At 46.0% G+C, this 24,649-nt stretch overlaps 9 protein-coding genes across 9 annotated transcripts; 4 read left to right on the top strand and 5 right to left on the bottom strand.

Annotated features, from left to right (window-relative positions):
• Positions 1-209: 209 nt before the first annotated feature.
• Positions 210-4,380, top strand: JR316_0001121 (Kinetochore protein spc7; the record flags this gene model as incomplete). Its single annotated transcript, XM_047886934.1, has 9 exons — positions 210-362; positions 416-2,557; positions 2,612-2,941; positions 2,995-3,120; positions 3,173-3,348; positions 3,397-3,578; positions 3,634-3,893; positions 3,944-4,212; positions 4,269-4,380. 9 exons carry the CDS (start codon positions 210-212, stop codon positions 4,378-4,380), a joined length of 3,750 nt encoding a protein of 1,249 aa, XP_047754680.1.
• A 144-nt stretch (positions 4,381-4,524) lies between these two features.
• JR316_0001120 (uncharacterized protein) lies at positions 4,525-6,781 on the bottom strand (the record flags this gene model as incomplete). Its single annotated transcript, XM_047886933.1, has 2 exons — positions 4,525-4,563; positions 4,721-6,781. The coding sequence occupies 2 exons, from the start codon at positions 6,779-6,781 to the stop codon at positions 4,525-4,527; spliced, it is 2,100 nt and encodes a 699-aa protein (XP_047754679.1).
• Positions 6,782-7,202: 421 nt separating this feature from the next.
• On the bottom strand, positions 7,203-7,901 carry JR316_0001119 (uncharacterized protein; the record flags this gene model as incomplete). The annotated part of the gene is made up of 3 exons (XM_047886932.1): positions 7,203-7,220; positions 7,577-7,677; positions 7,787-7,901. The coding sequence occupies 3 exons, from the start codon at positions 7,899-7,901 to the stop codon at positions 7,203-7,205; spliced, it is 234 nt and encodes a 77-aa protein (XP_047754678.1).
• Positions 7,902-9,169: 1,268 nt separating this feature from the next.
• Positions 9,170-10,549, bottom strand: JR316_0001118 (Alpha-ketoglutarate-dependent sulfonate dioxygenase; the record flags this gene model as incomplete). The annotated part of the gene is made up of 6 exons (XM_047886931.1): positions 9,170-9,280; positions 9,333-9,445; positions 9,501-9,901; positions 9,955-10,017; positions 10,072-10,166; positions 10,220-10,549. 6 exons carry the CDS (start codon positions 10,547-10,549, stop codon positions 9,170-9,172), a joined length of 1,113 nt encoding a protein of 370 aa, XP_047754677.1.
• A 2,437-nt stretch (positions 10,550-12,986) lies between these two features.
• On the top strand, positions 12,987-15,781 carry JR316_0001117 (Glutathione transporter 1; the record flags this gene model as incomplete). The annotated part of the gene is made up of 7 exons (XM_047886930.1): positions 12,987-13,315; positions 13,369-13,511; positions 13,562-14,208; positions 14,263-14,332; positions 14,393-14,608; positions 14,659-15,640; positions 15,694-15,781. 7 exons carry the CDS (start codon positions 12,987-12,989, stop codon positions 15,779-15,781), a joined length of 2,475 nt encoding a protein of 824 aa, XP_047754676.1.
• A 419-nt stretch (positions 15,782-16,200) lies between these two features.
• JR316_0001116 (Pre-mRNA-processing factor 19) lies at positions 16,201-17,829 on the bottom strand (the record flags this gene model as incomplete). The annotated part of the gene is made up of 3 exons (XM_047886929.1): positions 16,201-17,332; positions 17,388-17,604; positions 17,664-17,829. The coding sequence occupies 3 exons, from the start codon at positions 17,827-17,829 to the stop codon at positions 16,201-16,203; spliced, it is 1,515 nt and encodes a 504-aa protein (XP_047754675.1).
• A 137-nt stretch (positions 17,830-17,966) lies between these two features.
• On the top strand, positions 17,967-19,211 carry JR316_0001115 (Small glutamine-rich tetratricopeptide repeat-containing protein 2; the record flags this gene model as incomplete). Its single annotated transcript, XM_047886928.1, has 5 exons — positions 17,967-18,075; positions 18,131-18,560; positions 18,623-18,992; positions 19,047-19,117; positions 19,175-19,211. The coding sequence occupies 5 exons, from the start codon at positions 17,967-17,969 to the stop codon at positions 19,209-19,211; spliced, it is 1,017 nt and encodes a 338-aa protein (XP_047754674.1).
• Positions 19,212-19,574: 363 nt separating this feature from the next.
• JR316_0001114 (Transcription factor MYB3R-4) lies at positions 19,575-21,939 on the bottom strand (the record flags this gene model as incomplete). The annotated part of the gene is made up of 8 exons (XM_047886927.1): positions 19,575-19,694; positions 19,748-19,943; positions 20,001-20,032; positions 20,095-20,278; positions 20,334-21,349; positions 21,420-21,680; positions 21,740-21,840; positions 21,897-21,939. 8 exons carry the CDS (start codon positions 21,937-21,939, stop codon positions 19,575-19,577), a joined length of 1,953 nt encoding a protein of 650 aa, XP_047754673.1.
• A 184-nt stretch (positions 21,940-22,123) lies between these two features.
• Positions 22,124-24,201, top strand: JR316_0001113 (Pre-mRNA-processing factor 17; the record flags this gene model as incomplete). Its single annotated transcript, XM_047886926.1, has 7 exons — positions 22,124-22,285; positions 22,340-23,137; positions 23,188-23,451; positions 23,507-23,717; positions 23,776-24,044; positions 24,096-24,140; positions 24,196-24,201. 7 exons carry the CDS (start codon positions 22,124-22,126, stop codon positions 24,199-24,201), a joined length of 1,755 nt encoding a protein of 584 aa, XP_047754672.1.
• Between the last annotated feature and the right edge of the window lie 448 nt (positions 24,202-24,649).

Below are 24,649 nucleotides of genomic sequence, written 5' to 3'. Positions count from 1 at the left end.
TTATTAACACAATGTTTAAATTGTATTCGAAGATATCTAGTTTCCACTACATCACGTGATATAATCAATTGCACCCGCGATATCGACGACAATTCAACGCGTCTGTTTATTTGCCACTTTCCACATTCCCCCCTGCATCTATCTGGATCTCTGTTTATTTCTTGCTTTTTATCTCCCTCTGACGTGTATAGGTCTCTGTAGGGTATAACATGGCGCCAAAGAAAGTATCTCCCAACCGCCGGCGGTCCATCGCGGTACCAAACCAGAACTTGCCTTCACTTGTGCCGAAGGGTAGACGGCGAGCACATAGTATAGTTCCAGGTGCCACGCTGAGCCCATTGGCCAAGGCACGACGCTCTCTTGTATGTATTGTTCAACGCGTATGGTCTGTTATTCTGACACTCCATCGAACTAGGCTCCGCGGAAGAGTATTCTTAAAGCTTCTATCAACACCCTGAATGTCGACTCGTCCTCTCAACCCACGAACCAGCAGCCTTCGTCAACTGGAGATGACTCTAGCATCACCCGGTCGATGGATATAACGCATGACAATACTACCCGCAAATCATTAGGTAGACGCGTTAGCTTCGCTGCTCATTCACATGTCCGCATGTTTGAAACAAATAACACCAACGAATCTTCTACTCCCAGCTCGGATCCAGCCTCACCGGAACCATCTCAGGCACAAAATATCTCGAACGAAAACGATTATCCTGGCCAAACGTCTCGGAGAAGGCGTAGCTCTATCCGTTATTCTGTAGCCGGAAGCGAGGATATGGATATAACTGCAGTTATCCCTGGAGGGATGGCCGCTAGAGGGACAGCCATTCTTGATGAAGAGTTTGATTACGAAGAAGATGAGGACTATGAAGACGCGGATATGGATGTGACTGAAGCGATACGTGGAGACTTTGCCCGAAAGCACTCTCTTTCAATTGCTGGCCGTCGACCTCTTTCTCAGCTGCAGTCACCTTCGCAGCAGCAATTCAACGAAGCAGACGAAACGCGTTCGGATAATGCAAATGAATCCTTTCAGTCAGAAGCGACATCTGAGCAATCCGAACAGTCGATGGCAATGGAATTTACGATACCTCTCGGACAGTCGCTAAAGCCAGCAGAGAAAGATGAAGCTTGGCTTGCACTCAAACAGATGACACATTCAGGCAATAATCCTTCTGAACCCGAGCTCAGTTCAGAGGATGAAATGACACAGGAAGGGGATATGAACTTGGACGATGCTATGGAACGATTAAGACGTGCCCGCGATTCTTTGCCAGCCTCTCAAAAAGCAGAGCAACAAGCAAGTCATGGTCAAGATGATACATTTACCAGTACAGAAGATAGTTTGGACATGGACGACAATCCGGAAGAAGGGAACAAAACATTAAATCTCAGTGTAGTCATGGGCCGAGCTAGCCTTGCTCGCAATTCACGTATAAGTTTAGGATACCAAGACTCTAATATGGACGAATCCGAAATTTATGGCGATATTGTAGCGCCAGTTTCGCGTGATTCTCTTGTTCCTCAGTCCTCCTCATCCTCTTCTGAAAACGTCACCGGAAAACTCACATTATCGTCTGTATTCCAACCACCGCGCCAGGACCCCAAACCAAAACCTTCAATTGAGATCTCCGCACCATCAGCGAAGCCCTCCGTCCCATTTTCTTTCACTCCTAGAGCCCCTTCTCCTACCAAGTCAAGTGATGCCTCGAAACTGAAGCCTAAACCCACATTTTCAGCCGCTTTCGCCCCTCCTGTCGCTAGAAAGTCACCCAAAAAGGTAGCAACTTCACCAAGCCCAGCCGTTAAGCGAACGCGTTCTTCTCCACAGGATGAGAATGATATTTATGAGTGTGACCAACCCAGCCCAGCCAAACGACAAGCCTTGACAAAAGACCTTTCTACCGTCACTTCTCAATCGAGCAAAAATTCTTCGAGTTTGCCTTCATCATCTGCTACTGAAGCTGACTCTTCCCAATTGCTTTCGCCTATCAAGAAAGGATCATTCTCGACATCGACCGCCGCAGCTGAGCCACCATCTCGTCCATCTACTGCACTGAGGAGACCCTCTGGATATTTTGCTAAAAGAAAGAGTTTGGCTGTTGGGTTCGAGCAGTCCTCAACGACCAAAGATTTCTTGAACACTGGTAACTCGTCGCAAAATAGCTCTACACATGCCCGAGCGAGTATGGGCTCGGCACCTCCTGATGCTTGGACGCGATTCAACAGGGAAGTTGGATTTGACGCTGCTAAAGTCGTAGGAACGTCAAACGTGGTATCTATAGACAGGATTGCAGAAGCAGGTGATGTTAGGCAGGAAGACGTGGAGCAGCCTAATACCACACATTCCGCCCAGAGTTCTCCAGGGTCCATCCAATCCACTGCAGTGATTGAGTCCAGAGATCCCTCACCAGAAATACAGAACAACCCAGCTCTCGTGGTACCTAACATGGAAACCCAATTTCCGATACCGAAAATGCAAATTGATAGAGACTCTACGCAACACTGGCGCGAAGGTGTTGAACAGACAGAATATGAAGAGGAGAACGAAGAAGTGGTAGGATATACTACTGATATATGTCTCTGAGTTTACTGACAATCTTCGTGCTAGCCCTCAATATCTGTTACACAGTTTTTTGCAATGACTGGAGTCAAATTCATGGACGAATTGACTGCTCCCAGACGATCAATGCATCCTTCACAACAACCAATTCGACAACCTCGAAATACCACAGAAATTCCATTGGCCGAGTATTTTACTGCGATGGCTATTGATATTCCTCAGCTTGATCTCTATTCGAGAGTGTCAAAGGATTTAGAAGGTTGGATGGAAAAAAGCAAAGCAGTATTCGCGCAGACTGAAGAGGAAGCCGCCAAAGTTACACCGGAGCTTTTTGTAGAGTATGCCAGGGCAGATGAAGAGGGCCAAGCGGAACTTCTCGTGGGTAAAATATTCGACGTTACCAGCCAAACACTGATGTTTTTTTTTCAAAGCAACAACTTAATCTTATACGGACACATACGCGCTTCTTAGCGAGATCGGATTGGTACGACTGGAAACTACAATGGGTTGAAGGCCTGAGAATGACGGCAGAGAGTGCCTTCACTTCGCTGGAAAATGTAAATGTTATTTATGGCTCCTTCGGTATCTTATTGAACTAAAATTTCCTAGGACGCCCGAGCGTTAGAAGGACCCAAGAAAGTCATTACCAGTATTATTCCTGCTTTAGAGAAGGAATACGAAGACATTATGCGTGAACTGGAAAAGGAGCAGACTGAAGTGGCCGAAATTGAAGATTGCGATCAAGATTACCTTAACGAACTCAAGGCTACAATAGCAGAGCAAAAGTAAGCCCCCTTTGATTAAAACAAACTATCGGGATCTAATTAGTTTAGCATCGAAATTGAGTCACTAAAGGCAGAACTTGCTGAAGGGAATGATCAGGTCAGATGGCTTCAGGAACGCCTGGAGGAAATCGATACCCAGACACAGGAAGCCAAGCAAACGATTAGCACTGCAGAGCGAGTGTTGCGGATGAAGCAAACGTCGACTCGTGCGGAGGTATTTAGGCTCAAAGGTAATTTACCCAATGCTATCCTTTTGACAAGACCCTCATTGTTTTCTTTCACAAGGCGAACTAGAAGCCCTAGAAGACCTCCATAGGTGTCGCATCACTAAAGTGAACTCGAACTTGTTTGAATACGTGTATTCATCTCTTTTTCAAGTCTCAATACCTTGCAAAAATTTTGTTCCGATTGTCAAGAAAGTGACAATCACTCGACACGGAAAGCCAGAGACAAGATACAAGGATGATTATCCTCAGCTCAGTTCCTTCCTCTTGAACTGTGCCAAACGGCTGATCGTGGAAGGCGACGATATGACCGTTCGCGAGGTAGGTGTCCGTCACCTTTCATCTGAACAAAACATATTAATTGTAGGTAGATTGTTCAACGACTGGCAGATTACTGGTCATCGTGTGCTCGACTACGTTTGCAGCTCACGCTTCTGAACGTCAAATTTCCCTTGGAGATCTCTGTTCAACATGGAGACTCTACACCACCACAGTTCAAAGCTTCTGTCATGGTTATGTTCCCATCTGTGAAGGCCAAGGCTGTCGTCTCTTTTTTATTCTCATTTGACACTATTTCTCGATGGCCAATGGCTATTGACTCTCTGGATTGTGATGTTGAGGTCTCTTATGGCCCTATCGAGTATGCTTAACATCCTCCTCTGTATTCCAAGATATATAACTGATTTCTTGTTTTAGTCGTTCGGCGATACTCACTGCATTATCGTCACGACTCAGCCAGGCCTCGCCTATGGATAACTTCGCATGCTTACTCGACGCATGCATAGAAGCTCAGGACGTCTATCACTAATATTATTATAGTATTCATATTCATCCATCTTCTGTATGATATTACTACTTTTATGTATTTTCTTGCATTGGAACAATTTCATGGCTTTCAAATCATTATAATTGTTATCATCAACATCCACATTTACAGATAGTTACGATGGACTTAAATAAGGTATGTGAATGACACATGTTGCCAATGTGTCTAAAAGTCTAGAAATACAAAAATCGGAAGTAACAAGAAACGATCCACATGTTGAAATCTGATCAATTCAAAACAAAACAAAAAAAGTTAAATCGCAGAAACAAAAAAAAAGTCATCAAAAAGCGTAACACATCTGGTCAAGTTGTGCTAAAAGAACCGATAGTAACGCCTTATCCCCCTGTAACAGGCTCAATTCCATGTCGCAAGCTTCATGGAATGTTTCCCAGCTAGAAGATGCCAGCCGTGCCGAAGTCAATGCTTCCTGCTTCAGCTGCTCTGCCTTGATAGTAAATCCAGTGGCAATACGGGCATCTTCCTGACAACGAGCGACCGCCTCAGCAACTGCTTCATCTCGCAATCTTTGAATTTGTTCCTCAAGAAAAGCTACTGGAGGATTCTGCTCCTCGCTTGCCCGCCATTGAGTTTCCATGTATTGCATTTGCATTCGCATTTCCTCGATTTGTAAGTTATGCGCTTGTTGGATATGGTGGAACTCTTCTTCCATAGCTTGAATCTGAAACAGGCGTTCTTTTGCCGTATTTTCGGCAGCAGCCAATTGTAGGCGTAGAAGTGTTAAAGTCGAAGCATCCATGGCAGCTGTGTCTGGGGATAAATTGAATCGGCTTTGTGCGAGACTTTGGTGTATCGCCGGAGAGGGAGTCACCTCCGGAAGCAAGACTTGTGAAATCGATCCATATCCGCCAGGAGAATCAATTGCGCTCAAACAAGGACTTTCAGGCATGTCAATATGGGAGCTTAAGCTTGGGGAGGCCGCTCCAGAACGAAAGGGAGCAGGTATTTCCGAGAGCATACGTCCGAATTCATCCTCTCCTAATGACACAGATTGCTCATTTGCAAGTTGTTCCCATGACATGATTGACCCGCGCATCGCGCGTTGACTGGCTGTTTCGCGCGGTGGAGGTCTAAGATGCCCTGATGTCTTCTCCCCAGCGTCAGGTGGGAGAGGAGATGAATATGACATGTTGCCTCGAGAAGGGAGGTTGACCCTAGTAGGCGTTTGTGGTACGAGACGTTGCCGACTAGTTGTTATTTTGGGCATGGCAGGTGTTGGTGCAGTAATGGCCGCAACAGGAGCAAGGAGCAAGGCAACATCGTCAGCGTCGCTATCTTCGTCTTCGCTATTGCCCTCTGAGATGTGGGACATGTTGCTGGATTGTGCAGATAAACTAGAGGATGCAGGGGTAGGTGCCTTGACATTTTTTCTCGTACGTTGGGCAAGTGGCGAAGGCGAATCTCTACTTGGTGGATTATGAACATTTGTTGAACCACTAGTCAGTTTGGCTTTATCTTGTGCAGAACGCGATAATCCAAGTTTGGCCTTGAGGCCTGTAGCTTTAGGCGTTGACCCTTTCGGAGTGGATGACTTGGGAAGAATAGACGAAGTAGCAACTGGAGGTGCTAAGAGAGATGATGAACTAGAGGATGGTGGCCTAGAAATAGTGGTGGTAGCTTGAGTAGTTTTGACGATCTTGGCGGGTCTCGAAGGAGAACCCTTGGCAGACCCTGGGGTAGCTAGCTTGGTTTTAGATGGAGTCGCTGGAGGCGTAGCATTGACAGAGTTCGTGAGGTTCGTTTTCAGTGCAGCTCTTTGGGGAAGAGGACTGATTGGGCGTGAGGTCTTTTCTGCTGGAGAGACGGATGGCGTCGGTTTCAACTGTTCCTTCTTTTCATCGTCCGACGCGCTGAATCGACGACGGGTGCCAGCCCTTGTCGGAGAAGGTGGTTTTACAATTTCGGTAACGGCAGATTTTGGTCGATACTTTGGCAACGCAGAGGCGCCATTGATATTCCGGGGACGGAGAGTGGAGGTGCGTGTAATAGGTGCTATCGGCTGTGGGGTGGCACTTTCGCTAGGTTTAGGAGATGGCTCCTCTGGAGATGCGCGTTGGTTAGATGTAGAGACTCGCCTTCGAGAAATTGGCTTGGAGTCTGGGGTTGATGTTCTCTTTGAATTCTGTGAGGATGGTCTTGCGTCGCCCATGGATGCACGAGGAGCCGGTGGTAATGAGACGAGGGAGCTGTTACGTCTTGAAGTATCTTTAATCTTCTTAGCGTTTTTACTAGCCTCCCTCCCATCCTTGCTTATTGCATCTGCAAAAGCTTTACCAACAGATGCTAGATTGAGAGACTGCCGAATGGAGCTTCTTGTGACCGGCTTCGACTTTGGACTTGTGTTTGATTTAGAATCGTCAGGCATTTCAAGACAAATATATAGGGTTTTGATAGATATGAGATGAAAAAGAAAGGGGCACGTCGCCGTCGATGAAAAACGCGTCGTTACCTACAAAGTAGTACGGTAACCGAAATTGTGGTGGTGGAATCCAAGTTCAAAGCCACTCCTTCCTTTTCCAGCCTCAACCGATCCCGACTCCGTTTGTCCCTATTTGCTCATCACCACATAAATCGACCAACCCCTTCTCGGGGAAGGTACAAAAAAACACCCATTGTAACAGCGTTAATAGCTATATACCATGCTCCTTCCAAGATCATTCCCCATTCTGGTGTATCGCTCATTTGTGAGCGAAGTAGTATGTAAGGGATCAAAAAATATCGTGGCTCCAGTAAAGGGGTTGGCAGAAGGGTTGGGATTACACAAACAGGTAACACCAAAGACTGCATCAGTGTTTGCTCACGGCCTACAAAATGTTTTAATTGATTGGCTAAATGAGTATATGCTTTGACCCACCGATCCGCAAGAACCATGCCCATCCACATGCCAGATAAATAGGAGCCAACAGAAAAGGGACCAAAGGATGCAGCATAAAGATTCTACGCCACACATAAAACGTGTAGTGTCTGTTATCGGAAAGCAGGAAGGGGTGATGAATCCTTGAAACGAAATATGAATAAACCGCAATCCAATTGTTGATACAAAACAGAACAGACGTGAATAACTTAATGGTCACAGAGAAGATGGCACAAAGAACCATCGTAATTAAAGTACGTCTATACACACCATCGGTCAGCATTGTAATGAGAAGCTATAACACACAAACATTTTGCTGCCAAACATGCGTGCCCGCAGGCTTGAGAACAACTCCATTGGACCCCCTGGGCCAGAAATGAGAGTCGGCCATCCAAAGAATGTAGCGGCTGTAACAAAATAATATAATTGGGGTATATGAAAAGAGGGTATGTGATTCGATTTATCACCTAACAAACAAGCTTAAACCAAAAGAAAACGAAAAGCCTAATAACGTACCCAATACGATCCCACCATTCCAGACGACGAAGGCGCCAAAGATGGCAAGAACGAACGTGTAGGGGATGAATGCAAACAGGATGTCCGGCAAGACCTTAGGCACAGTCGTGACCAACTGTAACAGGTCTCCTGGATATTATGCAAAATTAATATGAAAGGAAGCAACAGGCCTCTTGCCTACATACCGGGGCCAGCTTCAAGGGCAGGTGGATCATGTAATTTGGCTAATGCAGGTTTGCCAGAAATTGGTCTTCTGAACCGTAAATACATAAGCTGGCTTGAAGCATATGCATATAGCACCCATATAATGTTTGTCTGTCGGAAGGTGCAGCTCACAGCACCTAGCTACTGATCGTCAGGCTCTCAAACGCCATAATGAAAACTTGGGAAACACACCAAGGCTGCCAGCCAATGTTTATTTTCGAACGCTGCCACAACAGTACATACAACGAGGAGAAGGCTTGGAACTTCCGTGTAATACAAAAAGCCAAAGAACCACGCTATCGGAAATGTCGCAATTACAACGGCTTCCGGAAGGGGTGACAGTATGGAAGCTGGCGGTCTTTCGCGCTTGTGATAACTGACCAGACGCGTTAACGCGAGTGGTAGGGCCATCAGAGTCAGCAGGGGAGTAAGCCTCAACATGGAGATATTGCATTTGAATAGAAACACCCGTTTCATGAACACGGAGACCAGGTATCTGCAGAAGTGTAAACTGCTGTTTTCCAAATGTAAGAAGCACCGAATGTGACTAACTTACAGTCCAGGTGGAGTGGTAATCTTAGGGTCCCATGAGGAGAATTCCCCGCGACAGTACGCCTGAGCCTGTGGAATATGGAAAGGCTCGTCCTTGAGGTAACCAGCAAGTCAATGAATAGGCGTTGCACGAGTACAAGTCACAGAAATAATTGCACCATGTAAGGCTCATCGACGATCGTGTTCATTTCTTTCAGTACAGTGACACATATTGTGCAAAATATGGCATAAAGCGGCGACATGCCTCTTTATAAAACGAGTATATGAGAAGAAATCGTTTTAACGGAGAATGTGAAGATTGATCGTTGAAGGTTTGGTCATGACGTCGGAGCCTACCGAGGTTTACGTTTAGAACTAGTAGTCAATGGGCCGGGCCGCCTCCCTTACACTCAGATAAAACCCTGTGATAAAAGACGACCTTTTTTTTTCTCTCGCTTCTTTGTAAAATGGGTAATCGGCCATGAGACATAGTCCGCAAACACTTTAAATCTGAACGAAGCGCACTAAAACACCAAATTTTCATTGAACTTGCATGGGGTTTGCGAATAACCATCAGAATGTTGAATATGACATTCAACCACACCGTACGTTGTACGCTTTTTGATACATATTAATACACTAAACAGATTACAATGAAAGGTCAAGGCCATCGAGAGCTGGAATGGGACGTTCTGCTTGGGGTGTGATGCGAGCACCGTGACGCGCTTCACCGCTCTCCTTGAAGTCGATAATGGCAGACTGAAGAAAAATTGTAAGAAGAAACCGCTGTACACTCGAGATTCTGACATACATGAGCGGTAATCCTGTTATCCCACAGCACAACTGTGTTAGGCCGCCACCTGATGCGAACCTGATTATCGGGACTCCTGTCGATGTGATCATATAGGAAGTTCAAGATAGCAGCTACGGACAACGCATTGGTAATAAGACTCTCAGTCAAAGGTATCTCGACACGGACCTGATTCTTCGCGCTTGAGGCCAATGATGCGTCGGGTAAATTGTCGGTTGACGTAGAGAGCTTCCTCTCCAGTCACTGGGTGCTTCCTAATCACAGGATGTATATGCTCGACGGGCTCACGACGGACAGTGCCACCTCGGCGGCCTCCACGAGAAAATTCTGCTTGCTCGAAACCCGAGTGGAGTGCTTTTAGCGTGCGCAAGAAAGCGACAAATTGAGGAGACAGTTTCTTCAATGTAGACACCTGCGAAGTAAAAAGGGTATCACCTCCGCTTTTCGGCTGTGCAAGAAGGAAAAATGTTGTTAAACCGGGAGGTTGCAGCTCATATGAAACGTCTGAGTGCCAAACTGTGGGTGTAACAGCATCGTCATATTCAAAGTTGAAGGATTTCTTTAAATCTCTGGCGCGCATTCCATATCAGACTCTGGATATTCTTAACTTGCACGCTCATACCTGTAGACCAAATGAATCTCTGGAAAACCTTCTGGATGTCCCGAGGTGGGATGAATATGCAAACTAGGTGAATGTAAGTAACCCAAGTGCTTTGTACTGGACAGGCTTTAGCCTCACCGTCCGAAATGACTCCCCCATTCACGATAAAATTCGGGACCCCGATCAATGAAATCCTCTTGATCACGGAAAACCATGAGGCCCCTTCGCGCTACCTATTTTTACCTCGCATTAGAAAACGGAACTTGTACCGAGAGGGCTGACAAACCTCTAAAGCCACTTGATCCCTGCCTGCACTATCCAGCTCTGCAAGGTTCACACCAACGACTTCAGTCCCGAGATGTGGAGTCAGCTCGTCCACGCTACTCGCGCTATCTAGGAATGAACGGGGGTTTGGGTGCGATAGAGCACGATGACCAGGATCTACGTGCTCAAAAGGTGTAAGAGGTGGGTAACGATCAGCAGAAAAATGGGGGAGAAGATGTGCATATTTGTATGGCGGCTCCTCCCCTTTATTCTCTTCCTGAGGCCGCAACTTGAGAGTAGCTACACCGTGTCCTTGTTCAGCTTCAGTCACTGAGGCAATGATGGTAGTCATTTTGAAGTTATAGATGAATATACTCAACGAGATATAAGGGTAATGCCATGTCTTTGAGTTATATACCTACAGTTTAAGGCATTTTTCGTCATCTGGGCTTCGAAAAACGCAATCCTGTCGTATACTGAGAATACAGCTGAAAATAATGCCCCGTTTCGGCTTGTCATGCGCAAGACTCCAAAAATCTCCAATTATATGCACGTTAAAGTTCCACGGACCGCTCTCAGCCCTGCATGCACTCCTAATGTTCAGTCAGTACGGTGTAATGCAATGTTGCGAAGGACCTTTTTTCAAATGTTCATTCCGAGCAATTCACTTCTTATTCATAGCAAAATTCGCCAGGAGCCAATGAACCATAATCACAAATCAAGTGGCATAACAAGCTGGTTGCGGGGACGTATATCAACAGATTGCTCTCAAAAGTTCATCAAATGTATGCTTATGGAAGGAAAAACAAATTCTATTGCACCTATTCTGATGTGATTTTAAAGTTGAATATGGTCATTGGTGAGTGCCAAAATACACTTGAAGCCAGAGTCAGTCTGCTCGAGCTGGCTCGAGCGCTCAAGAGTTTTAAATTTTAATCAACGACAGCGAGAGTCAAACTCCCGAAAGCTATCACTGCTGCAAGGTGCTTCCTTAACCATTATTAAACAGACAGTTGGCAGTTAGATACCTGGATGAAGGTAGGAGTATCAGAACTGGAACTTTAAGAACGACGCAATTGCAATTGCAAGCACTGAACGATGAATGTCTTATCTTATCTTATCTCCGGCCACAAAACGGTTTTGTGGCACTTTAGTACGGCATAAATTTAGATTAGATGGGCTTTAGCATAATAGCATCCGACGATCATGATCGTGCCAGATCGTGCCCTGTGAGTCGTTTGTGTGCCAGTGCTCAGCGCTTCAGCGCCTATCATAGATGACATGTTACTGTGAATGGAAATTTAAAAAAGCGAACAGGTAGCATAAAGTTGACCTGTCTCGATAACAATATAAATACGCTGAATTAACCCAAAAGCTGTGATTCAAAGCTTTTGGACCTTGTGATACTTGAGTTAGCGAACTTCATCGGAGGCCCGAGCAAATTCGAAAAAAGAGACATATAGAAGGAGCAATCAAACAAGATGTGAGGACAAGGAAATGAAACATCAATGTCAGTCAATGTTATAAGAGCACGAGAAAACCACGCATTTTATGTGATCGACTGATCTGCTGTAATGTACGGAGTCAAAAACATCAAATTGAGGTATGTAATTCCAGCACGTATATTTTCGTTTCAATGCGAAACTGAATGCCAGTCAGAAATCCAAAGTAACTGGAGTATGGGTTGGAAGTGATATCAAAAGTTAGATTTTCCAAAAAAGCAGTAAAATCAAGTCGGAGGCCATAAATACATTTTGGGTGGTCAGAATTAATGAAAGTAATCGTTAGTGACACTTATACAGCCATGTACCGACGCCCTTTCGCAATACTACCAACACCCCTGCAAAAATTTATCTCAAGGCCAACGATTGTGAATGCTTAGCTTTAGTTGCGTAAATACGCCGTCCATATGATACAAACCGCATCTCGGATGTACCTGTTACAGTACGAGTCACTGAACAAAACAGATATCTACTGGGAGTGAAAAGACAAGTTCTAGCTCGCTAGTTGTAGTAAGATTTGCACTCCGCATTGTTCAAGGCATCTAGGTAGCAGTAATGTATAATAAGGTGAAAGTTGATAAAGCCGAGCGCGGATCTAACAAAAGACGTAGGGAAGAGAGATAATAGGTAGAGACGTCAGGGCATGATATCTAGTGGCCAACTGCCATAAGATCTGAATTCATAAAGCTTGGTAGAAAGTATACGTAGGATGTGGGAAGATGATCGGATATGTGGTGATGGCGAAGAACAAAAAGAAAAGGGGAACACCTGACCAAACGCGTCCCGAAATGGAACCACTCCCGGACTCGCGCGCTCGAACACAATAGCGTCGGGAACCGCTTCTCCTTCACTTATCTCACATAGATCTCCTCTTTCTCTCTATCGTCTGTCTTTCCAACTGTTTCTACCTCTCTCTCTGCGTCTTTCTAGGTCGATTATAGGTATTTACTGCCAAAACTGTACTTCATTCAGCCACCCATTAGTTTTCCTGGTCAAAGGAGTATCGCGAGGGACCATGGGAATCAATTAAAGTTCAAAATATCCGAGGCGGAACCAATCTCATTGGTTCTAATTGTCTAATTGTTCGGGCAATCTGGGTCCTGTCTTCCATCGCTAGACTGGGTTCTGTCAGGAAATGTAATCTTATGGCCTCTCTCATGCGCCTCAACCCGCCGTGCCCTCATAAGCCCGCACTGTTTTTAAAATTCACTACCCCGCCATCCTCCCCTTGCGGTACCCCCTCCCTTCTTTCTTCTGCCAACTTTTCCTCCGTACCATATTGACACCATGGACGCCTACAAACTGGAGGAAGGCACACATTATTCTTCTGCAGCTGAGCGGGTCGATACCTCTAGCTTGCGCATCCGCCCTGCGCCCGATGTCCCACAGGATATCTTTGATGACGATCTTCAGTCCAAGTTTATCCAGGAGCATTTGAACGATCCTAACTTCGATCTCCATAAGAATTACCCCCCTTCGTTTGTATCTGACAACGAGCACGGCCCTACTCCTCCCTACGAACGAGACTCGAAGAAGCTCGACTACTCCGATGCTGATTCTCACTACTCAACGTCGAGAGCGGAATCTAGGGTGTCAACGGCAATTGAATTCGATGAGTACGTATTTATGTTGTCTATTCATTATATTTGCATACTAACCTCTACCGCAGTGAATCACCATATCCAGAAGTTCGAGCAGCTGTGGCCAGTGTTGATGATCCTACCATGCCCGTTAATACCTTCCGGATGTGGTTCTTGGGTATCCTTTTATCGCTTTTGACTTCTGGCTTCAACCAAATCTTTTCTATGAGATGTGAGTGCTTTCTCTTTGCGACAGGCTTATGGCAGTTGACAATTTCATAGATCCTTCCGTCTACATCACAGGAATCGTTGCACAGCTTGTATCTCTTCCTTTGGGACGCGGTCTTGCAGCTATCCTTCCGACCACCGTCTTCAATACCTTTGGCTACAAGTGGTCACTCAACCCAGGACCATTCACCATCAAGGAGCACGTTTGTATCACTGTCATGGCCAATGTTGTATGGGGAGGCGCCTACTCCACCGAAGTAGTCCTCAGTCAGCGGGTCTTCTATGGCCAAAAAACTCCCATGAGCTATCAGATTCTCCTCGCTCTCGGGTCACAAATCATTGGATTCTCTTTGGGTGGTCTTCTTCGCCAGTTTGTTGTATGGCCTTCGAGCATGATCTGGCCTGGTGCTTTGGTCAACTCCGCCTTGTTCAACACGCTTCATAAAAATTACGGAAAGCGTGATCGCGGCCACATCACCCGCGAACGTTTCTTCGTCATTGCCATGATTTGCAGCTTCATTTGGTACTGGATTCCCGGATTCCTGTTTACCGCCCTCAGCATGTTTAACTGGGTTTGCTGGATTGCACCCAACAACATTGTTGTCAATGCGTTATTTGGTACCAACACCGGTTTGGGTATGAGTATGCTCAGTTTTGACTGGTCAATGATCGCTTTCATTGGTAGTCCTCTCGTCACACCCGTGAGTTCCTGCTTCTGTTCGCTTACTTTTACATTTTCTCAATAAAATACTCAGTGGTGGTCTCAAATGAACACTGGTGTTGCATTTATTATCATGTTTTGGTTTATCGCTCCAATCCTTTACTGTAAGTCGCCCTTTTGCCTCTCTGTCAATCTTTAATTTTAATCTCATTCGCATTAATTAGTTACCAACGTTTGGAACTCAGCATTCTTCCCAATATCCGCCCCAGTAACTTTCGACAACACTGGAGCACCGTATCAAGCTATTCAGATCATTACCGACGGTGTCTTTGATCTCGCAAAATATCAAGCTTATTCACCTGTCTTCTTGACAACCACACTGGCTTTGGCGTACGGTATCGCATTTGCCGCTTTCCCCGCTGTCTTTGTTCACACTTTCCGTACGTCTTACCCTTATTAAGATATGTCTGAACTCATTTCATTCTTTTAGTATGGTTCCGCAAGGATATCGTGCGACGATTCCGAAGCTCTTTGAAAGACGAGCGAGACGTCCACTCGCGCCTTATGTTGGCGTATCGCGAGGTTCCTGCCTGGTGGTATGGTCTCGTCGGTATAATAGCCTTCGCCTTTTTCTGCACCGCCATCGAGATTGTTCCCACTCAATTGCCAATCTGGGCTGCAGTTGTCGGTATCATCCTTGCTTCGATCCTCGCCATCCCTCTCGCCATGCTCCAAGCCATCACCAACCAACAAGTTCCGACCCAGGTCATGCACGAACTCATCGCTGGTTATATGCTTCCCGGAAAACCTATTGCGAATATCATCTTCAAGACCATTGCTTTCATTACTTCCAATCAAGCCGTTAACTTTGCTGGCGACCTTAAACTTGGACATTACATGAAGATCCCCCCTAGAATCATGTTTATGATTCAGGTTGTCGCGTCCATCGTGGCGTGCATCTGGGTTACTCTCATTCAAGACTGGATGTTGAACAACGTCGAAGATATTTGCACTCCCGGTCAAAAACAGGGATTCCGCTGCCCGGGTTCGACGACCTTCTATAGCGCCTCTGTCATCTGGGGCGCCGTTGGTCCTCGTCGTCTCTTCAGCCCAGGCGCGCCTTACTCTGGCCTGCTCTGGTTCTTCCCTGTCGGTATCCTTGCACCCATCCCATTCTACTTCCTCGCTCGCCGCTTCCCCTTGTCGTTTTACCGATATGTCAATATCCCCGTCTTCTTTGCTGGTCTCGCTGCCATGCCTCCCGCTTCCGGAATTAATTATGCATCCTGGGTGCTTGCCGGCTTTATCTTCAACTACGTTATCCGCCGCTTCCATTTCAGGTGGTGGATGCGCTATAACTACATTCTTTCTGCCGCTCTTGACGCAGGGGCCGTATTTGCGATGGTCGTTTTGTTTTTCGCATTTGGTCTCCCAAAGACAGGCGGAATTGAACTCAACTGGTGGGGAAATACGTGAGTTTCTGTTTTTTTCCTCTTGAAAGCTTGAAGCTAACTTAATTTCGCAGTGTATGGCAAAATACCGCAGATGCCAATGGTATTCCTTTCAAAGCGATGCCCGACTCTGGCTTCGTCGGTCCTTCGACATGGTCCTAGAATCTTTACCCTTTTCATTTCGGTTTGACAAGATGACTTTTCACGCATACCCAGTGTATCATTTACTGTAATTCATATGTATGAATTCTGCGCCCTTCATTCTTCTTTGTTATAACTATTATTTACTTCACATTCACATCACATCATTTTGGGCGTTACCCCCCGTGCATTTTACACAACCATTTCATGTATCTCCAACGACTGCAATGACAATACCATGATTCACACATTGTATATCTCACTTTAAACATTGTGCAGATTCAAAAACAAGTTGACACATCGTCAGGTCAAATGACGGTTTGTTTTCGCGGTAAGCGCACGGAACACAGTATATGTATATTTAATTGTATGTAGAAGAAACGCAGGAATAAAAAAAGTAAACCACACGATGTTACAAACGTCAAAACGACGAAAAATATTTAGCTGGCAGGCAAGCCCCAGGTCCTCACTTCTCTACCTGTCACCCCCCATATTTCTTTACTGTAGGGCCCAAAGGCGAGGTTTGTAATCTCTCCCCCTTCCTCAAGAGTGAGGAGATCGTTCCATGTTTTATGGGCAAATATTCTGGCACCTTGATTAGTTGCAACTCCAAGGAATTGTCCACTGAGATCGCATGCGACATGATTGACTTTGCAGTCGTCACCAAGAGGGATGCTCTTGGCCAGTGTTTGGTAACGAAGATCCCAAACTGCAACGGAGGAGAGAGAGTCGGGGGCTAGTAGATGATAGCCATTTTGGGAGAAAGCAAGGGTGTGTACAGTGAACGGCGAAGAGTCGGTGGGTGTCAAAACGGCAGCAATGGAACCACTTCGTATATCATAAATTTGAATCGTTGACGTAGGGGTACCCAATGCAATCAAAGTTCCATCCGGATGTATACCGAGAGAGGTGAATGGGTCATCGAATGGAGTAGACCGGAAGACTTGAGTGAAAGTGTTTAAATCGTGAAGCGAATACGTCTTATCAGTCGAAGAGAGAGCGAACAAGGTCGAAGTTGGGTGGACAGCCAAGCCAGTCAGTTCGCCCTTGTGAGTACGGACCGTCAATTTAGGGAGATATTCGCCGGAGCTGGTATCGTGGGCCCAAACTTTGGCAATTTTATCTGCACCAGCCGAAAGTAAAAGCGTATTTTCGCCCTCCTGTTCACGGAAAGCAACATGATTGACCTTTTTTGTGTGTCCTTTGAGGGAAGCCAATACTTTATCGGTGTTTTGATCGTACAGTTGGACAATTTTGTCGTTACCACCAGTCAAAAATTGCGAGGGGTTGGTTTGTGAAATAGCCAAGGAGGTGATGCCAGCGGGAGACGCCGAATGGAGAGAAGGGACAGTATGAGTGGCAACATAGGTTTTCACGTCTGCAGAAGCCGCAAATCCTGGAGGGGGGGCATTCTTTCGCTGCTTACGCGAAGCACTTAACTTTTGATGTACTTCATCGATTTTTGCAACAACACTGGCAGGAAGACCTGCATCTTCAACCATTTCTACATCTTCAGTAGGCGCCGAAGCCGTAGGCGCAATTCCCATTGAAGCTGAGACGTTAGCAAGAGCCCTAAAGGACGAAGTACATTAGTTTCGATGGTCGGCGGAAACCCAAAAAGGCGTACTCTCGTGCTGCGTCGCGCTCTCGAATGAGACGTGCGATCACACGGCTTGCGGCATCCTGTGAGTAAAGTGCGTAACTTAGTTCCTGCCGAGTTGCGTTGTATTTCTGCTCCAGGTTATACATGGACAAAGCCACTGCATCCCATTCGTTTGAAAGTAGCTGAAGGAGGGCTGGGATCGATGTATGTGTTGGGGGACGAGGTGCTGCAGAGTTGGGAGCTGCAGATTGCATCCCAACTTAAGAAAGATACAAATAAATAAAGTAGAAAACGACGTACAAGCTTTAACCTCAATGAGGTCTGCCTCCTCTAACTTTTCCCCCGTTATTGGGTCAGTTCCATTCTCGTTGATGTATTTTGTGATGAGGCGCTTCTCGTATAGATGCCCAGAGGTTTTGGAGATGACAGGTGTCTGGGGAGGCTCTCCAGATATCGCGCAGAACATGGCAAGGCAAAAGGGAAGGTTCGAAATGTAAGGTAAGAGGCAGAAGGATGAATGAGTATTTTTGTTTAACGCGCAATTGCAACTTGTTGTCGCTTGTTTACGTCCAGTTACAACATATCCCTTGCGTGTCGATTATCATGTCCGAGAAACAGCAAAAGCTCGTATATTCTATTATCGAGTTTCTTAACCAGTCTATTCAAGATGGAACCGTCAAGGCAGATGATCAGGAGAGTCTTGAGGTTGCTAGTACGTTTTATGATTAAAATCCAGGTTAGGCAAGACTGATTCCATCTTGCCGTAGTCCAATGTATCGGAGAGGCATTTGGAGTAGATCCTTCCAACCAGGAGCAAGTTCAAAAACTGTCTGTGAAACCGGCTACTCTTCAGAGTATATTTGATGTATATATCAAAACTCGCGATAAGGTTTCCTCTGCTCAGTCGTCGTCGCCTGCGTCCGCGTCCACTTCCAAACCTAATGTCCCTTCAGCTGAAGATAAAGCACAGGCCGAGAAATGCAAGCAAACAGGCAACGCGCAGATGTCCAGCAAGGAGTACGATGCTGCTATCGAATCGTACAACAAAGCTGTTGCACTTGATCCTACCAACCCCGTCTATTATTCCAACAGAGCCGCCGCGCACTCGAGCAAAGGCGATCATCTCGCCGCAGTCGGAGATGCTGAAAAAGCGATCTCTGTAGATTCCAAGTTCGTAAAGGCATACCATAGACTGGGGTGCGTGCTCAAACTTCCGTCCAACACTAGTGTCGTTGATCTCGTTTTTGGATATTATTCAGACATGCGCAATACTCTCTTGGTGATTTCAAAGCCGCTGCGAGTGCTTTTGAACGTGGCTTGAAACTAGAGCCTTCTAACGCAAGCTTGAAAACGGGCCTTCAGAACGCTCGAGCCCGCATAGACAGCGACAACAGCGACGATACGGTGTCTGGTACTCGATCAGGCGGAGCCTCAGGGGCTGGGGGTCCAGGACTAGGTGGAATGGCCGATATGTTAAGAAATCTGGGCGGTAGCGGCGGTCCTGGTGGGGGTGGAATGCCAGACCTTGCCAGCATGATGAACAACCCACAACTCATGGCCATGGCCCAACAGATGGCAGCAAATGGTGGGCTTGCCAGCCTCATGCAGAACCCAGGAGTCGCAAATATGGTATTTTGGGAGATAATTTCAGACAAACTTGGTCCCTGATTTGTCTCTGTCTAGATGAGCCGTGTACAATCAGGAAACATGCCCTCAATGGAGGAGATCATGGCAGATCCCAGCTTGCGGCAACTGTAAGTCATTAATAGAGAATTTGACATATGAAGTGATGCCCATTCATTTTCAAACAGAGCGGAGCAATTTGGTGCAGCTGCAGGTCGTAGATGATGGTTTAAGATGTTTAAATACCATTTGACATTCTGGGGTCATTGGCCTACATTGGTTTATAGTCATACAGTTTAATCACCAACAAACAATGTTACAGAAGTTTAAAAGGATAGAATGAATTTGAAGGAGAAAAAATATTAACTGATAGTAACAATACACGACTAAATGCAGCACAAAAAGAGAACGAGAATCAATGCGTTAGATCCCACAAGCGCGAAGAAAACAAAAACAAAAAAACAGGATACAAATGTAGACTATATCAAATAGTCATTGTAAATCCATCTGATGTCCGTTGTCTAGTGAAAACAGCATTAACAAACACATTTCCAAAAAGAAAATAATAATAAATGGTCAGTAGAAGAATTAATTCGCCACAGGTTCAGGTGGTGGCTTTGCGCGGAGTTTCTTAGCTTTGATAGGAATTTGGCGTTCCAAGGCTGGCGGAACAACTGCAAGTTGTGTGGGAATGTCAATAGGATGACCCTGTACAAGTGCTTTAAATGAATACATCGACATATTCACAAAAAAGTACGAACAAATTTGATATGGTAACGCAGACCGCTGGGTTGGCGATAGGCTTTGAAGCAGCCAGGTTGGGGGCACATATACTTGCGTTCCGGTTCCAAATCTTCTATTTCCCCCTCCAACGTGGAAGGTGTGTTGACATCCGGCGTCGAAGGCAGCTGTGCAGAAAACCTTGAAGACAATGCAGTGGCAAAATGAGCCGTGGATCTGTTAAGAAAAGAAAAAAAATATGAGCGAGGGAAGACAAGAAGCGGTAAAACTTACATTTGTAAATGGTATTGCAGCCCATTTATCGACTACATCAATAAAATGTCGTTTTCAGAAACATTCTTCTTTGCAATAAACGCAGTTTGCATACCTTCCAAGATTTTCCGCAGCCTGTTAGGGCGCATCTATACGGCTTCTCCGACGCATCCTCGTCTGGGTGTTGCTCTTTGCTGTGATCTAGGAGTTCCCCAGACGTAGCAAAACAGCTGGAACTGGTAGTTGCAGTATTGGGCCAACACTGAGGTCGTCCACAGGCATATGGCCGGATATTCGGGCTACAAGTAATGAGCTGAGTTAAATTTATCTAACGGGGCTATACAGAACACGTACTCGCTAGAAAGGGGCAACGTCGAAGAGAGCCGAGTGGTAACTTGGACCTTGATGATCGGTTTGTTTTTTCTCGATGTATTTTTCCTTGATCGGCGGATACCTGCCGACATCGAGGTCGTTCGAGGGCCGTCCGCTGGCGAAAATAGTAAAGAGTTTGAGGAAGGCTGTTCGGAGTTAGGCAGATCTAAGAGTGTCGCTGGAAGCGGACTTGAGGTAGGGGACAAAGAGGATGACAAAACATATGGAGTTGACGACGCTGATGATGTTTCTTCGTATAAAACTCCGCCATAGATGCTATGAGGAGAGTCGAACAACTTGGGAATATGAACGGGTTTGAAATTATAATGTTCTGGTCGCGAAAGTTCTGTAGGAATAGTGAAAGGCGAGGCAGTGTAGATATCACCGAATGTGAATTGAGGCAATTTGTTGTAGGATTCAATGTCATAGGTTATTTGGGACGCAGAATTTTCCGAAGGTAGCTGTGCAATAGAGCCTTGCGTGTAATCTTCCAATGACATAAGGATGTCGTTCATGTCGGGTATGGCATTGCATTGAGACAGAGGAGAAAGAGATGGCTGTCTTTCAGATTCATTAGGAATGTCGTATTGCACGAGTTCTGGAGTATTGACAGCACTAATAGGAGGCAGCGGAGCGTGCGGCCTTGGCGGATCAGATAGAGCGGTGAGAAGAGACGACGAAGAAAACTGAAACGGTGCGACTTTGGGATCAGGCTGTTGTACAACTTCCGGGCTGGGTTCACGGAATACAATATCCCCGCTACTTTCCCCATCTACAGGGAAAGTTGGATAGGCTTCAGGAGGATAATATGGCGGCCATTGTACGTGGGCAGGTGCTTCTTGGAACTGTGCAACGGGTAGTGGTTCCTCTACAATCACGGGGGTCTCGTGAGGGGTGATGGTATGCACGGGGCTCGTGCGTGAGCTCATGTGGTGGTTCGCCTTGGATGCCTTTTTACGTTCCAATAGGCGCCACCTACTTCTTGATGAGCGCTGGCGCTATGTGAAAAGTGGGGAAAATTCACCTGTTTCTGCAACCTAGGCCACTGCGCTGAAGTTCTTGACCAACTTTTCCCCATTTTCCGCCGATGCGATGATAGGTCTCCATGAGAAGTACGTCTTCCTCATGGGTCCATTGATCCTTCTTAAGTGAGGGATCAAGGGCTTCCCTGTAGCGTTTGGAGCAGGCGTCGTCAGTTCGGCCTGGAATTTGACGGGCTATGGCAGACCACTTTGGCCCATAGCTCTCGTGAAGATCCACCAGCATTTTATCTTCGTCAGGGGTCCAGGCGGTTTTCTTGACATTGGGCTGCAAAGAGTGAAGCCACCGCTAGAACGATTGCCGGATGAATATTGATTTCGTGTTCTGAAAGAATACAGCGGAATCACCTTCCTGCAGGCCTTGTTGGTTCGACCAGGTATTCCCTCTGCCACCTTTTTCCAGTTGTCGTTTTCACCATAGTGAGCAACGGCCTGCCGCAAGAGCTGATCTGTAAAAGAGATAAAACATCGAGCGTGATTAACTGGAAGAAAAGTAAAAAAAAACCTTCTTCTTCTGTCCAGGGCTTGCTGGTATTTCTTTCTGACATGGTGGACGAGTCACCGAATCATGCCAGAGGAAAGGTTGGGGCGCTGCTCACTCGGAACCAGGAAAGCAGCTGCACAGTGAGGCTGTATGATGGTCACGTTGTCACATAGCATGACTGACTTCTCTAATGTGACGTGACTGCTTGACAATAGGTTAACGCGATCAACTGGCAAACACCAAGTATAATGTCGCTTTCTATAGCATACTCCTCTGACGAGGAGGATGTAGGATCCATTTCCAAGGATGCTTTTGGCCTATCTTCTCTCCCAAGCGCAAAGAAGTTGCGCGTTGAGGAAGGACCGGCCCAGTCTGCCCCGAGGGATGCTGCCCCACATGTTCTAGCAGAGGTAAAGTGTTTGTGTTCGCTATCGCGTCAAGCATCTCGCTGATTGCAATATCAGGATCCTCTAAACATGACTTCTTTGGTTACTCGGCCGAGTGATACGCAAATGAATGTGAATATCCCATACAAGGATTTGACTCTTCCAATCCAAGGACCAGAGAATCCTTTTGGAGACAGAGGACGATTCATGAACCAAAATGCCCTTGCTGGACATGTGGAAGAGCAGTCCATGTCAGAGCATGCGTTTCGTGCCCAACATCTCACCCATTCCATTTTGGGCTACTCTGCCAATCCTTCCATTGATCCAAACGCGCCCGCTGTCTTGGGCTCCCTGGAAAACGCAAAAGCTAATAATTTTTCAACCATTGATACTCTTCGCGCTACAAGAGACCAAAAGCGAGAGCTCAAACGGAAAAGAAAGCAGAAAGGCGACTTGTCCGTCGTTGATGGTGAGGGCGCTTATGTTGGACCTTGGGCTACGTGGGAGGGAGAGGAGCCACAACAACATTTCCTGTCTGGATTGGAAGGCACTGGTGAAGATGATGATGAGGCGGAAGAGGAAGAAGAGCCAGAACCTCAATTTGTTGGCAAAAAGCCAAAGCCAAAACGCGGAGAAGGCCAAGAAACCTCTGTTTTCCATGGCAAATCTATGACAGATTACCAAGGCCGGACTTATATGTCACCGCCTGTTGCTGAAGCACCAAACCTGCTTCAGGAAGCTGGCTCACAGGATTGTTTCATTCCAAAAGTTTGCATACATACCTGGACTGGACATACCCAGGGAGTCTCAGTTATTCGCACTTTCCCCGAAACAGGACATCTATTATTGAGTGGATCTATGGACACAAAAATCAAAGTAGGCCCTTTTTAATGGCTTTTGAACAATTCATTTAATCACTCTATTAGCTTTGGGACGTCTATACCCACGGAAATTGTTTGAGAACATTCCATGGTCATACTAAAGCGGTCAAGGATGTTTCTTTTTCAAACGATGGGCGGCAATTTTTGTCATGTGGTTATGATCGCCAAATGAAACTGTGGGATACAGAAACTGGCCAGTGCTTGAAGCGGTTTAGCAATGGTAAAATACCATATGTTATCCGCTTTCACCCCGATGAAGATAAACAGAATATCTTCCTCGCCGGTATGTCCGACAAGAAAATCATTCAGGTGAGGTCTCCACATATATTTCAATGCGATTCCGGGCTTGACCCTCCTTTCTCAGTATGATATGAATTCAGGCGAAATAACACAAGAATACGACCAACATCTTGGACCTGTAAACACCATCACTTTTGTTGACGAAAATCGACGCTTTGTGACGACATCTGACGACAAAACGATCCGTGCATGGGATTTCGATATCCCAGTCGTCATCAAATATATTGCCGAACCTCACATGCATTCCATGCCAGCCGTCACTCTTCATCCATCGAGTATGCTCCTGTCTTCTGCAAAAGTCGCTACCGAGATATCAACTAATTCTATTTTCAGAGAAATATTTCGCCGCACAGTCTCTTGACAATCAGATACTGATTTACAGTACGGATAACTTCCGGCAGAATCGCAAGAAGCGTTTCGCTGGTCATTCAGTTGCTGGCTATGCGTGTCAGGTCGGATTCTCTCCGGATGGAAAATGGATCAGTAGTGGAGATGGCGAAGGCAATGTTGTATTTTGGGATTGGAAAACAGGGCGCATTAAATCCCGACTAAAAGCCCATTCCAAAGTTGTCATCGCCCATGAATGGCTACCTCACGAAAGTGTAAGTGGTACTTCTTCGCATCGATACAAGACTAACCTTCGCCCTTTGTAGTCCAAAGTGATAACGGCGTCATGGGATGGCCTCATCAAGCTTTGGGTAAGTATCCGCTCTTCAACGGTATTCTCGTTTATCACTAAATGTATCTCAATAGGACTGATTTATGCGTCTTATCTGTATCACTATGTAAAGCCAACATGACATCATGATCCGGTCGTCATTCTGTGCTAATTACACAATGATTTTGTTCGATGTTCGTACTTTAAAGGTAGGGATTGTAATCTAACTTGCCGAAGCGCTTTTTATACGCAAAGATACGTGATAAACAAAGCTGTCTGTGGTAGTCCACACAGTTCTTCGTCCTGTTGATATCAAGTCTGCATGGGTTGGTCTATTATGGGTGGTAGCTTCTAGTGTGAGAAGGGGCCCCGGTTCCAGACGTCGTTTCATGTTGAGATAAATCATCTCTAAAGTGTCAATTTGTCATCCATGCAGTTGCCTCCACTGACTCGGTTTGGCTGTACTCCAGGTCACGGAAACAGCAGGGAAACAATGTACCGATTCGTCTTGAAAACAAAAAAAGTCGAGTTTAAAACTATTCATACTTA

The sequence above is a fragment of the Psilocybe cubensis genome, chromosome 1, assembly GCF_017499595.1.
Source record: "Psilocybe cubensis strain MGC-MH-2018 chromosome 1, whole genome shotgun sequence".
NCBI lineage: Eukaryota > Fungi > Basidiomycota > Agaricomycetes > Agaricales > Agrocybaceae > Psilocybe > Psilocybe cubensis.
The sequence above is the reverse complement of the archived record's forward strand: the minus strand, read 5'-3'. Positions and strand labels throughout refer to the sequence as shown.